This window comes from Ctenocephalides felis, unplaced genomic scaffold, assembly GCF_003426905.1.
Source record: "Ctenocephalides felis isolate EL2017-DRISC unplaced genomic scaffold, ASM342690v1 CF-g0.4_SCAFFOLD_03573, whole genome shotgun sequence".
NCBI classification, from domain to species: domain Eukaryota; kingdom Metazoa; phylum Arthropoda; class Insecta; order Siphonaptera; family Pulicidae; genus Ctenocephalides; species Ctenocephalides felis.
The window spans coordinates 16,128,232-16,141,508 of NW_020539727.1; the positions used below are offsets into that span (position 1 = coordinate 16,128,232).

General features: G+C 32.2%; 2 protein-coding genes across 2 annotated transcripts; both read left to right on the plus strand.

Annotated features, from left to right (window-relative positions):
- Positions 1 to 2,420: 2,420 nt before the first annotated feature.
- LOC113389640 (zinc finger protein 501-like) lies at positions 2,421 to 3,821 on the plus strand. The gene has a single exon (XM_026626659.1). It carries the CDS (start codon positions 2,421 to 2,423, stop codon positions 3,819 to 3,821), a length of 1,401 nt encoding a protein of 466 aa, XP_026482444.1.
- A 3,828-nt stretch (positions 3,822 to 7,649) lies between these two features.
- LOC113389641 (zinc finger protein 91-like) lies at positions 7,650 to 13,086 on the plus strand. Its single transcript, XM_026626660.1, has 2 exons — positions 7,650 to 9,175; positions 11,740 to 13,086. The coding sequence occupies exons 1-2, from the start codon at positions 7,764 to 7,766 to the stop codon at positions 12,941 to 12,943; spliced, it is 2,616 nt and encodes an 871-aa protein (XP_026482445.1). The 5' UTR covers positions 7,650 to 7,763; the 3' UTR covers positions 12,944 to 13,086.
- Positions 13,087 to 13,277: the final 191 nt, after the last annotated feature.

Sequence of the window (13,277 nt, forward strand, 5' to 3'; positions counted from 1 at the left end):
TTATCTTTCATATTATTTCTGATCTATATTATTCGTATTATCTATTTATATTATTTTATTTCTGACATCATTATATTATCAAATAAAATAATTATATTACAAATTAAGAGCAGGGTCAAATATATATATTTGTTAAATATATTTCACTCTTTTCAAAAAGTCATGGACTATAGTCCATGGTTTTTCACTCAATTCAAACCTAATGTAAATGTCTAATGAAATCTAATTAAAATATCAACTTTCAAAACAGATTTTTTTTTTAAATCTAATTCATTAATCATTAGCAATTGGAAATAATGCGTTAAAAAGAATATTGATTAAAAATTTAAAAAATATTTATATCTGAATAATTTAATAACTTGTTTTTCTAACATAGGAGAAAGCAATGATTAATTTTAGTAAATTATATCACTTTTATCATTTGAATTTTTCGCATCGGCTCATCACTAATTCTATTTATTAATACTTAATTTATAAAAATCAAAATTAAAAAAAAAAAATTATAAATTAATTTTATATGTAACAATTGCCTTGATTATCAAAAAAATACATATTATGTAATGTTTACTCTATATTTCATACTATTTTTATATTTAAGAATAGAACATTTTAGATTCAAGAATATTTTATGTTTTTAAATATTTAAATTATATGTTAAGATTTCATGGATTTTCTTCACTCTTCCGATTATGAAGTGCCATGTGTTTCTTCAAAATACTCCTGCTCTCCATTATGAATCAGTTTGTGTTTTTTCAAAATACTTAATCGTGTGAATGTCTTATTGCATATATCGCATTCATGGGGGCTCACCCCGCTGTGAAGGTACATGTGACTTTTCAGACTACCTAATTCTGTGAATGTCTTATTACAAATATCGCATTTATGGGCACGTACTCCACTGTGAATGAAGAGCATGTGCCGTTTCAGACTACCTAATTCTGTGAATGTCTTACGGCATAATTTGCATTCATGAGGGCTCTCACCACTGTGAAGGAGCATGTGACTTTTCAGAGTTCCCAATCGTGTGAATGTCTTATTGCATATACTGCATTTATAAGGGTAAACTCCATTGTGAATAAGCATGTGACGTTTCAGAGCACCTGATTCAGTGAATGTTTTATTGCAAATGTTGCATTCATGGGGCCGCACACCACTGTGAATGAGCATATGACTGTTCAGACTACTAGTTTGTGTGAATGTCTTATTACAGATGGAGCATTTATGGGAGCGTACTCCTCTATGAATATCCATGTGGTTTTTCAGATTACTTGAACGACGAAATGTCTTCTTGCATATAGTGCATTGAGGAGGGTATACCCTTTTGTGTATCAACATGTGATTTTTCAGATTACTTGAATATCTGAATGTTTTATCGCATTCATTGCATTTAAAGACACGTTCTTCAGAATGTATTTTTATGTGTCTTTTCAACCCTTTTGATTGTTTGAAAGTCTTTTCACACATTCCACATTTGTAATGACGTTCATCGCTATGAGTAAGCATGTGTTTTTTCAAAGCAGCTGATTTTTTGAAATCCTTTTGACAGATTTCACATTTGTAAGGGCGTTCTTCGCTATGGTTAGGCATGTGATCGACCATATGTTTTGTTAGATGATGCGATTCTGCAAATGATTGATTACAAATGTCACAATCAAAAGACTCCTGTTTGACTTCGTCTTCAATTGTCACCTCGGAGTTCATGAAACTTTCTAAACACGTATCATCGTCCTTAGAACACGATTCAGATTTAACAATGGCATCAGGAGCATCAAATTCATCCTCAATTTCATATTTAATGTCCTCTGCTGAATATTCTGGTGGTTCAATTTTAATTGCTTGATCATTCATAGACTTAAATGTTTCTTCTGACATTTTGAAATACTTTCATTACTTGTACTTACTAAACATCTAAAAAATATTCGTATTCTAAAGAATCTACTTTAATCAACAATCTTCTAAAATATACTAAATGATATCAACTTAAATTATATTGATTATTTGACATTTCAAGCAGAGAGTTTGTTTTTAGCAGTAGAGACATAGTTAACCATAAAGAATTTGAAAAGACGCGCCACTTGCTTGATAACTGAACCAAACTGATTATATTGTCTAGGTAATAATCATTTTGGAATTAATAATAAAGACGTTTGTTGCCAGTTCAGACATAAAGAACGATAATGCCAATTTATATTTGTTTAACTATGGATAATGCATTTGAAAAGGGCGCCACTTACTAAATATCAACGCGCTTTGGTAAACGTCTCATCTTTCTAAAAGCATTGCTCTATGCTTCACATGTCAAATAATGAATTAAATTTTAGTTGAAATGATATGTAATATTTTAAAGCATTGTTGATTAAATTAGATTATTATTTCGTAAGAATTATTTCGTAAATATTTAGTGAGTATAAGCATTAAAAATGTCAGACGAAACAATTATGTATAACAATGATTTGGCAATTAAAATTGAACCACCAGAATATTCAGCTGAAAACATTAAAAGCGAAAATGATGATGAATTTGATGTCCCTAATGCTATTGTTAAATCTGAATCGTGTTCTGAGGATAATGACACGTGTTTAGAAAGATTCATGAATTCCGAGGTGACAATTGAAGACGAAGTCAAACAGGAGTCTTATGATTGTGACATTTGTAATCAATCATTTGCAGAATCGCATCATCTAACAAAACATATGGTTGATCATATGCCTAACCCTAGTGAAGAACGTCCTTACAAATGTGAAATCTGTCCGAAGACTTTCAATCAATCAAGTGTTTTGAAAACTCACATGCTTACTCATAGTGATGAACGTCGTCATGAATGCAATGTATGCAAGAAAACATTCAAACGATTTTACCATCTGAAAACACACATGGTCATTCACAGTGGTGAGCGCCTCCATGAGTGCAATATTTGCAATAAGGCTTTCATAACTGTAACTCATCTGAAAAGACACATGCTCATTCACAGTGGTAAGCGCTCCCATGAGTGCAGTATATGCAATAAGACATTCATAACTATAAATAATCTAAAAAGACACATGCTCATCCACAGTGGTAAGCGCTCCCATGAGTGCAGTATATGCAAGAACACATTCATACAATTAGGTAATCTGAAAAGACACATGCTCATTCACAGTGGTGAGCGTCCCTATGAATGCCATATATGCAAAAAGACATTCAGATTTTCAAGAAATCTTAACAGGCACATGCTCATTCACACTGGTGAGCGCCTTCATGAGTGCAATATTTGCAAAAAGACATTTACATATTCAGAGAATCTGAAGAAACACATGCTCGTTCACAGTGGTGAGCGTCCCTATCAATGCAGTGTATGCAAAAAGACATTCACAAATTCAAGTACTCTGAAACCTCACATGCTCATTCACAGCGGTGAGCGTCCCCATGAGTGCAATATTTGCAAAAAGACATTTACATATTCAAGCCATCTGAACAGGCACATGCTCATTCACACTGGTGAGCGGCCTCATGAGTGCAATCAATGCAATAAGACATTCAAACAATTAAGAGATCTGAAATCTCACATGCTCATCCACAGTGGTGAGCGTCCCTATGAATGCAGTGTATGCAAAAAGACATTCATACAATCGGGGGCTCTGAAATCTCACATACTCATTCACAGCGATAAGAACCCCCATGAGTGCAATATTTGCAAAAAGACATTTATATGTTCAAGCCATCTGAAAAGGCACATGCTCATTCACACTGGTGAGCGCCCCCATGAGTGCAATCAATGCAATAAGGCATTTACATATTTATATAGTCTGAAGAAGCACATGCTGATTCATAACAGAGAGTAACCTTATAAATGTTAAATATGCAGTAAGACATTCACACAATTATGAAGCTTGAAATGGCACATGCTTATTCGTAAAGGAGAACGTTGCAAATGTGAAATATGCAATAAGGAATTTAATCAATCAGGCAATTTAAATGAGACGTAGTTGGGAGCGTGATGAAAATCAATGAATCTAAACTATCTGTTAAATTGAATTTAAATATTTGTCATAAAGTATTCTTGCATGTAATGTACAATTTGTATGAAATATACAGTAAACATTTAATTATATGCATTTATTGATAAACAAGGCAATTGTTACATAATATATTATTTTATAATTTTTTTTTCATATTTTGATTTTTTTATGATAAGTATTAACCACTGGATTAGCAACCACTGGTTCAGAATTTAGCTGACATACATAGTTATATAACAATTTTTTTTTTAATTTGATATTAAAATAAAATAAATGAAAAGAATTATAAAGATACTTTGCATTTATTTTATTTTGATATATAACTATGTGTTATATTTAGTTCTCACATTTTTGAGTTTTTGTTTTGATTATTTGTGTGCTCTGAATATAAGTTAAATCAACACTTGAAACGTTTATTACCACAATAAAGACATTTTTCTTCAATAAAATTGATGTGTTATCCTCGTCATCCTGATAAATTTCGAATATTTACCTCCTTTTCTTTTTTGAGCCCATTGTTATAAATGTAAATAATAATAATAATAAATGTGCAAAAGCAAAAAGCGCCACCTCAACAAATACTTGCGTGTGTGTATCATTGCTACAAAATTAATATTAATATATTTGTCTAACTGATAACACAACATGCGAATCAATAAAATTTCTTATGGCCATGTCTCAAAATTGTATAGCGCTTTTAGGGGGTATTCTAGTGTAGAAATTCAAAAAATCGATTTTTTTTATTTCATATTTTCAAAGTTTAACTATCTAAGAATATGGGTACGAGAAGGTTTTTGAAAATTTGAATTATTTTCGGAGATATAGGCATTTTACTGACTTGGCCTTCCATACTGGTTTGGCTTCACGCAAAACTTTTAATGCGTTTTTCTCAGAACAGACTTTTCCAGTACTGTTGACACGATTTCTCGAGTTTTAATCGACCGATTCACTTGAAATGTTCAGAGAGTCTTGTTTATAGACCTATCTATAGCCCCAACTAGGATTATTCCCTAATTCCAATCTTTACTATTTTTGAAAAAATCGAGAAACTCAAAAAACAGTTAAAAAAACACTTTTTTTCAAACAGTCGCCAATTTGTAAAAAAAAAAAAATTTACTCATCGCTAGTTCGGGCGATTGCGACATCATTGTAGATTAATATTTTTATTTTTTGCCTTTCCAATGGCTAGGAGGGCTGAAATCATGTCAAGACTGAGGTGCCAATTTTTTGAGACCACCCGCTTTATCAGCTGCCAGTTTTTACAATTTTCAACTTTTTTTTTTTAATTTTTGTTTTGTATTTTAATAATATTAATAAACAAGTGGTAAAATGGATAGTAAAAACATGCATTGCTTTCTTTTACGACACTTTAAAAAATACCTAAAATTAATCGCTCTACACTAGAATACCCCCTTGAGCAACACATGTTTGTTCTAGTATTGTGGCCAATAACAAAACAATTTAAATTAGGCTTGAAACGAATAATATATTCGGCGAAATGCCGAACACCAACTATTCGACTATTCGCAACTATTCGACAGGTTTTTAGAGCATAAACTCGTTCGTATCAATGTAAATACTATTCGCAGTTGTTATATTACTAACTTACTACATGTTTATTCAATTTTTATTCCTATGCTTGCATCGACCTGGTTACTCTTTATTATTTGGAGAATTTGGCACCATTTACACTTTTCGGACGAATACCGAATACTTATATGTGATACGAAAATAAATCAAAAAGCGATTCTTTACAGATATATAAATGTATTTCAAATTATTTCTTTCATAAACATTCAATATTCTATTTTATAAACACAATATTATCTACATATATATATAAAAATAAGTCGGGTTTTCCTTCCTGACGATTTAACTCCAGAACGCACCAACCGATTTCGACAATTTTGCATTCGCTGGAAAAGTCTCCGCAAGATTTATAACTAAGAAAATTAGTGGTGCCTTAATGCAAATTTCTGGAACTACACGTACCGTAATTAAAAATTCGAGTAATGACATTAGTGAGAATTATCAGAATTATGCTTGGTTAAGTCAACGAGCAATTCTTGCCGCAAAGAATAATGATGTACACGCACTGAATTTCACCATTCAATCAAAAATTGCTGGCGATTTGGTGACATACCAATGATTCTGACTGGTCTTCCGTTTGACTTCAAACGATTGCAATTTTCAGTTCGCCTTGCGTTCGCAATAACAAGTCGCAAGGCCAATCACTTAGTGTTTGCGGGATAAATTTAAAATAGATTTATTTATAACATCATTGTTTTTCACATGGGCAGTTATACGTTGCCTGTTCACGAGTTAGGAAACCATCCGCTTTCTTTGTGTTAACGTCAGACCAGAAAACAAAAAATGTGGTTTACCAAAGAGCACTTCAATGAAACGGATAATTTGCGGATTCACTTTCATTTACTTAGAGAAGTCCAACTAAAAAACACTTCATTTTTGTAATCGAAATAAATTCATTACTGTTGTGTAATAAAATAAAAATTTTTCTTTTCAAATATAAAAGAAACAAAAAATTCTTCATCTTTCTCACGAAACCATCTGGTGGCGAAACGGAGTTTGTCGGGTTTGCTAGTTTCTTATATATTAGGAAGGCTAATCATAATAGTATAAATAAAGACTAATGAAAAGTATTGTTTGTATTTACGATAAAGAGCCTATAATATCTCTCTATTTAGAAATGTTCAGATTAAATATATTGAATGACTTTATGTAATCGTTGAATGATTCTTAACATAAACATATAACAATAACGCGTACTTTGAATATTGAGAAAAGAGTTCTTTACTTGTTCGTGTATATAACCATTTATACAATCGTTAATAGTAACCGAATGTTCGGTGCAAGCCTAATTTAAATTATGACTACGATTATTCATTGAATCTTTTCAACAAAGCCATTTTTCAATTCGTGCATTTTATTTCGGAAATATAAAAAAATCACTTTGTTATCCATATGATTTCTTCACTTATACTCGCATTATTTCGTACGGCGTAGATACGCCCCATAATTATTAGAAACTAGTGGTGTATGGCATCGTGCCTTAAGGCAAATTGCTGGAACTTCCCGTACCGTAATGAAACGTTCGAGGAATTTTAAATGTTTTTATATTGATAATTATAAATATAATTTGTTAAATGTTTAAATAGATTATTATGAATACTGTAGCTTTTATTATTCGTATTTTATAGACAAAATATAAGAGCTTATGAATTGGTGGACGACGTTTATATAAACATACTTGAAAAGTAAATAAACAAAACTAAATCCAGCGGTGCTAGAATGAAGGAACTTATTTCATACTTTTTATATACCGAATTTTTAAATTTAAAATTTAAAGTCTGAATTGTTTTCGATATTCGAAAAAGATATTTTTTTGGAAAATTAATATTAATGTTAATATTGTTGATAATAAAACCATATGCATATTGTTAAGATAGAGATAATTATCATTTATTTGAAAAAAACGCGCCACTTGTTAATTATCAACGCGATTTGATTAATGTCTCATCTTTCTATAAACATACTCTATGCTTCAAATATCTGATCAAAGCGTTTGGTTACTCCCTAGACAATACAATATATAAACTCTATGCTTGAAATAATGAATGTATTTTTTGGTGAAATTATTTATAGTGAAAAATAGTGAAAAAGATTGTTGATTAAAGTAGATTATTATTTAGAATACGAATAGTTTTTAGATATTTAGTGAGTACAAACAGTAAAAAATATTTAAGAATGTCAGAAGAAACATTTATGTCAGTGAATGATCAGGTAATTAAAATTGAACCACCAGAGTATTCTCCGGAAGACATTAAACGCGAAAATGAGTATGAATTTGATGACCTTGATGCTATCGTTAAATCTGAATCGTGTTCTGAGGATGATGATACGTGTTTAGATAGATTCATGAATTCCGAGGTGACAATTGAAGATGAAGTCAAGCAGGAGTCTTATGATTGTGACATTTGTAATCAATCATTTGCAGAATCGCATCATCTAACAAAACATATGGTCGATCATATGCCTAACCATAGCGAAGAACGTCCTTACAAATGTGGTATCTGCCCAAAGACTTTCAGTCAATCAAGAGGGTTGAACACACACATGGTCATTCACAGTGGTGAGCGTCCACATAAATGCAATGAATGCAATAAGGCTTTCATAACTGTAACTCATCTGAAAAGACACATGCTCATTCACAGTGGTAAGCGCTCTCATGAGTGCAATATATGCAAGAAGAGATTCACACAATTAAGGTATCTGAATAGTCACATGCTCATTCATAGTGGTGAGCGTCCACATAAGTGCAATGAATGCAATAAGACATTCACCCTATCAAGGCATCTGAAATATCACATGGTCATTCACAGTGGTAAGCGCACCCATGAATGCAGTATATGCAAGAAGACATTCATATATTTGTGGACTCTGAAAAAACACATGCGCATTCACAGTAATGAGCGCTCTCATGAGTGCAATATATGCAAGAAGGCATTCTTGCAATTAAGTAATCTAAAAAGACACATGCTCATTCACAGTGGTGAGCGCTCACATGAGTGCAGTATATGCAAGAAGACATTCATAGAATTGTGGACTCTGAAAGCACACATGGTCATTCACAGTGATGAGCGTCCACATAAATGCAATGAATGTAATAAGGCATTCAAAACTAAAACTCATTTGAATGATCACATGCTCATTCACAGTGGTAAACGTCCCCATGAGTGCAATATATGCAAGAAGACATTTATACAATTAAGTAATTTGAAAAGACACATGCTCATTCACAGTGGTGAGCGCTCCCATGAATGCATCATATGTAATAAAGCATTCAAAGATATACACGGTTTGAAGGTTCACATGCTCATTCACATTGGTGAGCGTTCCCATGAGTGTAAGGAATGCAATAAGACATTTATACGATTAAGCCATCTGAAAAATCACATGTTCACTCATACTGGTAAGCGCCCCCATGAGTGCAGTATATGCAAGAAGTCGTTTACACAACCATCTCATCTGAAAAGTCACATGCTCGTTCACAGTGGTGAGCGTCCCTATAAATGCAGTATATGCAATAAGGAATTTACTGTATCAAGAGTTTTGAACAAACACATGGCCATTCATAGTAGGAAGCATGATGAAAATCAGTAAAATATCTGTTAAATTGTATTTAAATATTTGGAAACATGTTATAAAATATTCTTACATATAATAGAATGTATAATTAGATAAAATATATTTTATAAATATATAATAATAAACATTAAACATGCATTTATTGATAAACAAGGCAATTGTTTCATATTATATTATTAACTTCCCGTAGGGTAAGTTATTGTAATCGTCCAAAAATCGAAATTGAAAATTTTTACTTTTCTCGACGTTTTGAAGGTTTCTGAACATTTTGGTATACCTCAGAAAAAATGGATGTGTATGTGTGTGTGTGAGTATCTATGGATACAAATTTCCAGTCACGTTTTTGGGCGCACGGATTAACCGACTTTGACGAAGGCGGGTCTAGCAGTTACGGAGATAAAGAGCAAAGAGTGCAGAAAATAGAAATCGAGTTTTTGAGAGAACGGAGCATCCGATTTGAATGTTCTAAAAAAACATTCAATTAGTAATGATTGGCGGAAGTGTTTATCAGATTTTGGCAAAAGCAGGCCCAGCCATTTCGAAGATACGGAGCTAAATGTGCAAAAAATGGCAGTTTTTGAGAGAACTAAGCGTCCGATTTAAATGATTCAAAGAACGTTCTGCTTGTCTTAACAAAATAATTGATTTTGGAAAAAAAAAATGTCTCAACTTTTTTTTTTCAAAAAAAATTTTTTTGTATATCGAAAATAATTCAGATTTTATTTTTAATTCTGACTAAAGTTCTAATATACTTTGAACAAATAATTTCAACTTTGCAATTCAGTTTAGATAATTCTTATAAATATTAGACAATAATACAATATTAATAATAATCTATTTGAAAACATTCAGTATTCCTGGAACATTTCGTTACGGTACGGGAAGTTCCAGCAATTTGCCTTAAGACACGATGCCATACACCCCACTAGTTTTATAACTTTTTATTCACATTTTTTATAAATGAATTATTAATAACGTAATCTATAGATTAGCAACCCACCTTGTTCAGCAGTAATAATACAAGTATTACAAATATGATATCAAGAAATGTTATATTCTACTAAAACGTATGGTTTTTTAAATCATTTATGCCATTTTTTATCGATGGTGACGCCAGATTATTAAACTTCACTAATGTATATTCATTTAGTTATAAAATCCACCAACTGTTGCCCACCATCTATTTATGTATATTATAATTATATGGACCAGTTGTCTCCAATCAATTTCGAACCAATTTAATTTTATTATTAAAAATTCCATTTTAATATTGTTTTAATTTTTCTGCATGAACATTAGAGCGGGTCGATTTGTAAGGGTCAAAAAAAGTTTCCTAGTTACATATGATTTTCAGATTTTAGGGATTAAAATAAGATACTTTGCTGAAGAAACTATACCTCTAAAATGAATTCTGATGTCCCGTGCTTTGACCCCAAAGATAAGGGTTAAAATTTGAAAAATTCTATTGTGACCCATTTAGAGTGCCCCAATTGCGTCCAAATGTATGACAGACCTCCACTAACTTCGGAAAACCGATCCATCCATGCATCTGGATCACCCCCCCTGAGGGGGTTTTTCAAAATTTAACCCTTATCTTTGGGCCAATGCACGGGTCATCAGAATTCATTTTTGAGGTATGGTTTCTTCAGCAAAGTATCTTATTTTGATCGTTAAAATCTGAAAATCATATGTTTATTACTTTAATAATAATTTAATACTTTTTTTGTTTATGTTATCATAAGGTTAGAAAAATATGAATTAAAATTCAGTGAAAAACACTCGGTATGGTGAAAATTTATTCGACTACTGAGATAGCTATTATGAAATAGAGATTTATGGAAGGAGGGTGAAAATTTAGAATTGTAGCATTATTTAGTTCCGCATTAAGCAAATTAAAATTAAAAGAAAATTGATTCCAAAATTTGAAAAAATGTTAAGGATGGACCTTAACATTTCCTTGATAGAAATAAATAGTTTTTAGAGGTAAATATAGTTGTGTGTATTTTTCAATTTCAAATTATATGAAATTGAATTATCTTTGATTTGTATATATGTGTTGAGTTTCAAACAAGGAATTCAATAGTAATGAAAAACCAAAAAGTTTTTCAGATAATTATTATTTATTGTCGACGTTTCGGATCTATATGCTTATTTATCTAGGGTGTGAATGTTCCATCTTCAGCTCTTGAACATGATCTTGATTAGAAATAAACAAACAAAGCTGATATCTTATGTAGGACATGAAATTAATAAATTCTCTTCTAAATTATTTATTATTAATTTATTGTCTAGGTAATAATCATTTTGGAATTAATAATAAAGACGTTTATTGCCAAGAGAACGATAATGCATTTGAAAAAGGGCGCCACTTGCTAAATATCAACGCGCTTTGGTAAATGTCTCATCTTTCTAAAAGCATTGCTCTATGCTTCACATGTCAAATAATGAACTAAATTTTAGTTGAAATCATTTAAAGCATTGTTGATTAAATTAGATTATTATTTCGTAAATATTTAATGAGTATAAGCATTAAAAATATTTAAACATGTCAGACGAAACAATTACGTCTATGAATGATCAGGCAATTAAAATTGAACCAACAGAATATTCAGCAGAAGACATTGAAGGCGAAAATGATGATGAATTTGGATGCTATTGTTAAATTTGAATCGTGTTCTAAGGATAATGATGCATGTTTAGAAAGATTCATGAATTCCGAGGTGACAATTGAAGATGAAGTCAAACAGGAGTCTTTCGATTGTGAAATTTGTAATCAATCATTTGCAGAATCGCATCATCTAACAAAACATATGGTCGATCACATGCCTAACCCTAGTGAAGAACGTCCTTACAAATGTGAAATCTGTCAAAAGACTTTCAAACAATCAAAAAGATTGAAATCACATATGGTCATTCACAGTGGTGAGCGTCCACATAAATGCAATGAATGCAATAAAACATTCAAACAATCAGCTTATTTAAAAAAACACATGCTCATTCACAGTGATGAGCGCCCCCAAGAGTGTATTATTTGCAATAAGGCATTCAAAACTATAGCTCGTTTGAAAAATCACATGCTCATTCACAGTGGTAAGCGCTTCTATGAGTGCAGTATATGCAAGAAGACATTCATACAACCGGAGGTTCTGAAAAGACACATGCTCATTCACAGTGGTGAGCGCCCCCATGAGTGCAGTATATGCAAGAAGACATTCATACAAATGGGGAATCTGACAAGACACATGCTCATTCACAGTGCCGAGCGTCCCTATGAATGCAATGAGTGCAATAAGACATTCAAACAATTAAGGGATCTGGAATCTCACACGCTCATTCACAGCGGTACGGGCTCCCATGAGTGCAATGTATGCAAGAAGACATTCACACATTTAGGTGCACTGAAAAGACACATGCTCAATCACGGTGATGAGTGGCCTCATAAGTGTATTATATGCAATAAGGCATTCATACAAACAAGTCATCTGAAAACTCACATGCTCATTCACAGTGGTCAGCGTTCCTATGAGTGCAGTATATGCAATAAGACATTCATAACTATAAATAATCTAAAAAGACACATGCTCATCCACAGTGGTCAGCGTTCCCATGAATGCAGTATATGCAAGAAGACATTCATACAATCGGGGACACTAAAAAGACACATGCTCATACACAGTGGTGAGCGTCCCCATGAATGCAATCAATGCAAGAAGACATTTATGCAATCAAACGATCTGAAAAGACACATGCTCGTTCACAGTGGTGAAGCGCCCCCATGAGTGCAATATTTGCAAAAGGACATTTACATGTTCAAGGCATCTGAATAGGCACATGCTCATTCACACTGGTGAGCACCCCTGTAAGTGCAATAAATGCAATGAGACATTTGCACATTTAAGTAGTCTGAAGAAGCACATGCTGATTCATAACAGAGAGCATCCTTATAAATGTTAAATATGCAGTAAGACATTCACACAATTATGAAGCTTCAAAGGGCACATGCTTATTCATAAAGGAGAACGTTGCAAATGTGAAATATGCAATAAGGAATTTAATCAATCAGGCATAGTCGAGGGCGTGATGAAAATAAATGAATCTAAACATTTCAGTTAA

Excerpts from the sequence above, each read along its gene's own strand:
- LOC113389640 (XM_026626659.1), top strand. The coding sequence starts at position 2,421 with ATGTCAGACGAAACAATTATGTATAACAATGATTTGGCAATTAAAATT.
- LOC113389641 (XM_026626660.1), top strand. The coding sequence starts at position 7,764 with ATGTCAGAAGAAACATTTATGTCAGTGAATGATCAGGTAATTAAAATT. Across the intron at positions 9,176-11,739 it reads AGGAAGCATGATGAAAATCA|GATCAGGCAATTAAAATTGA; the intron begins GTAAAATATCTG and ends ACGTCTATGAAT.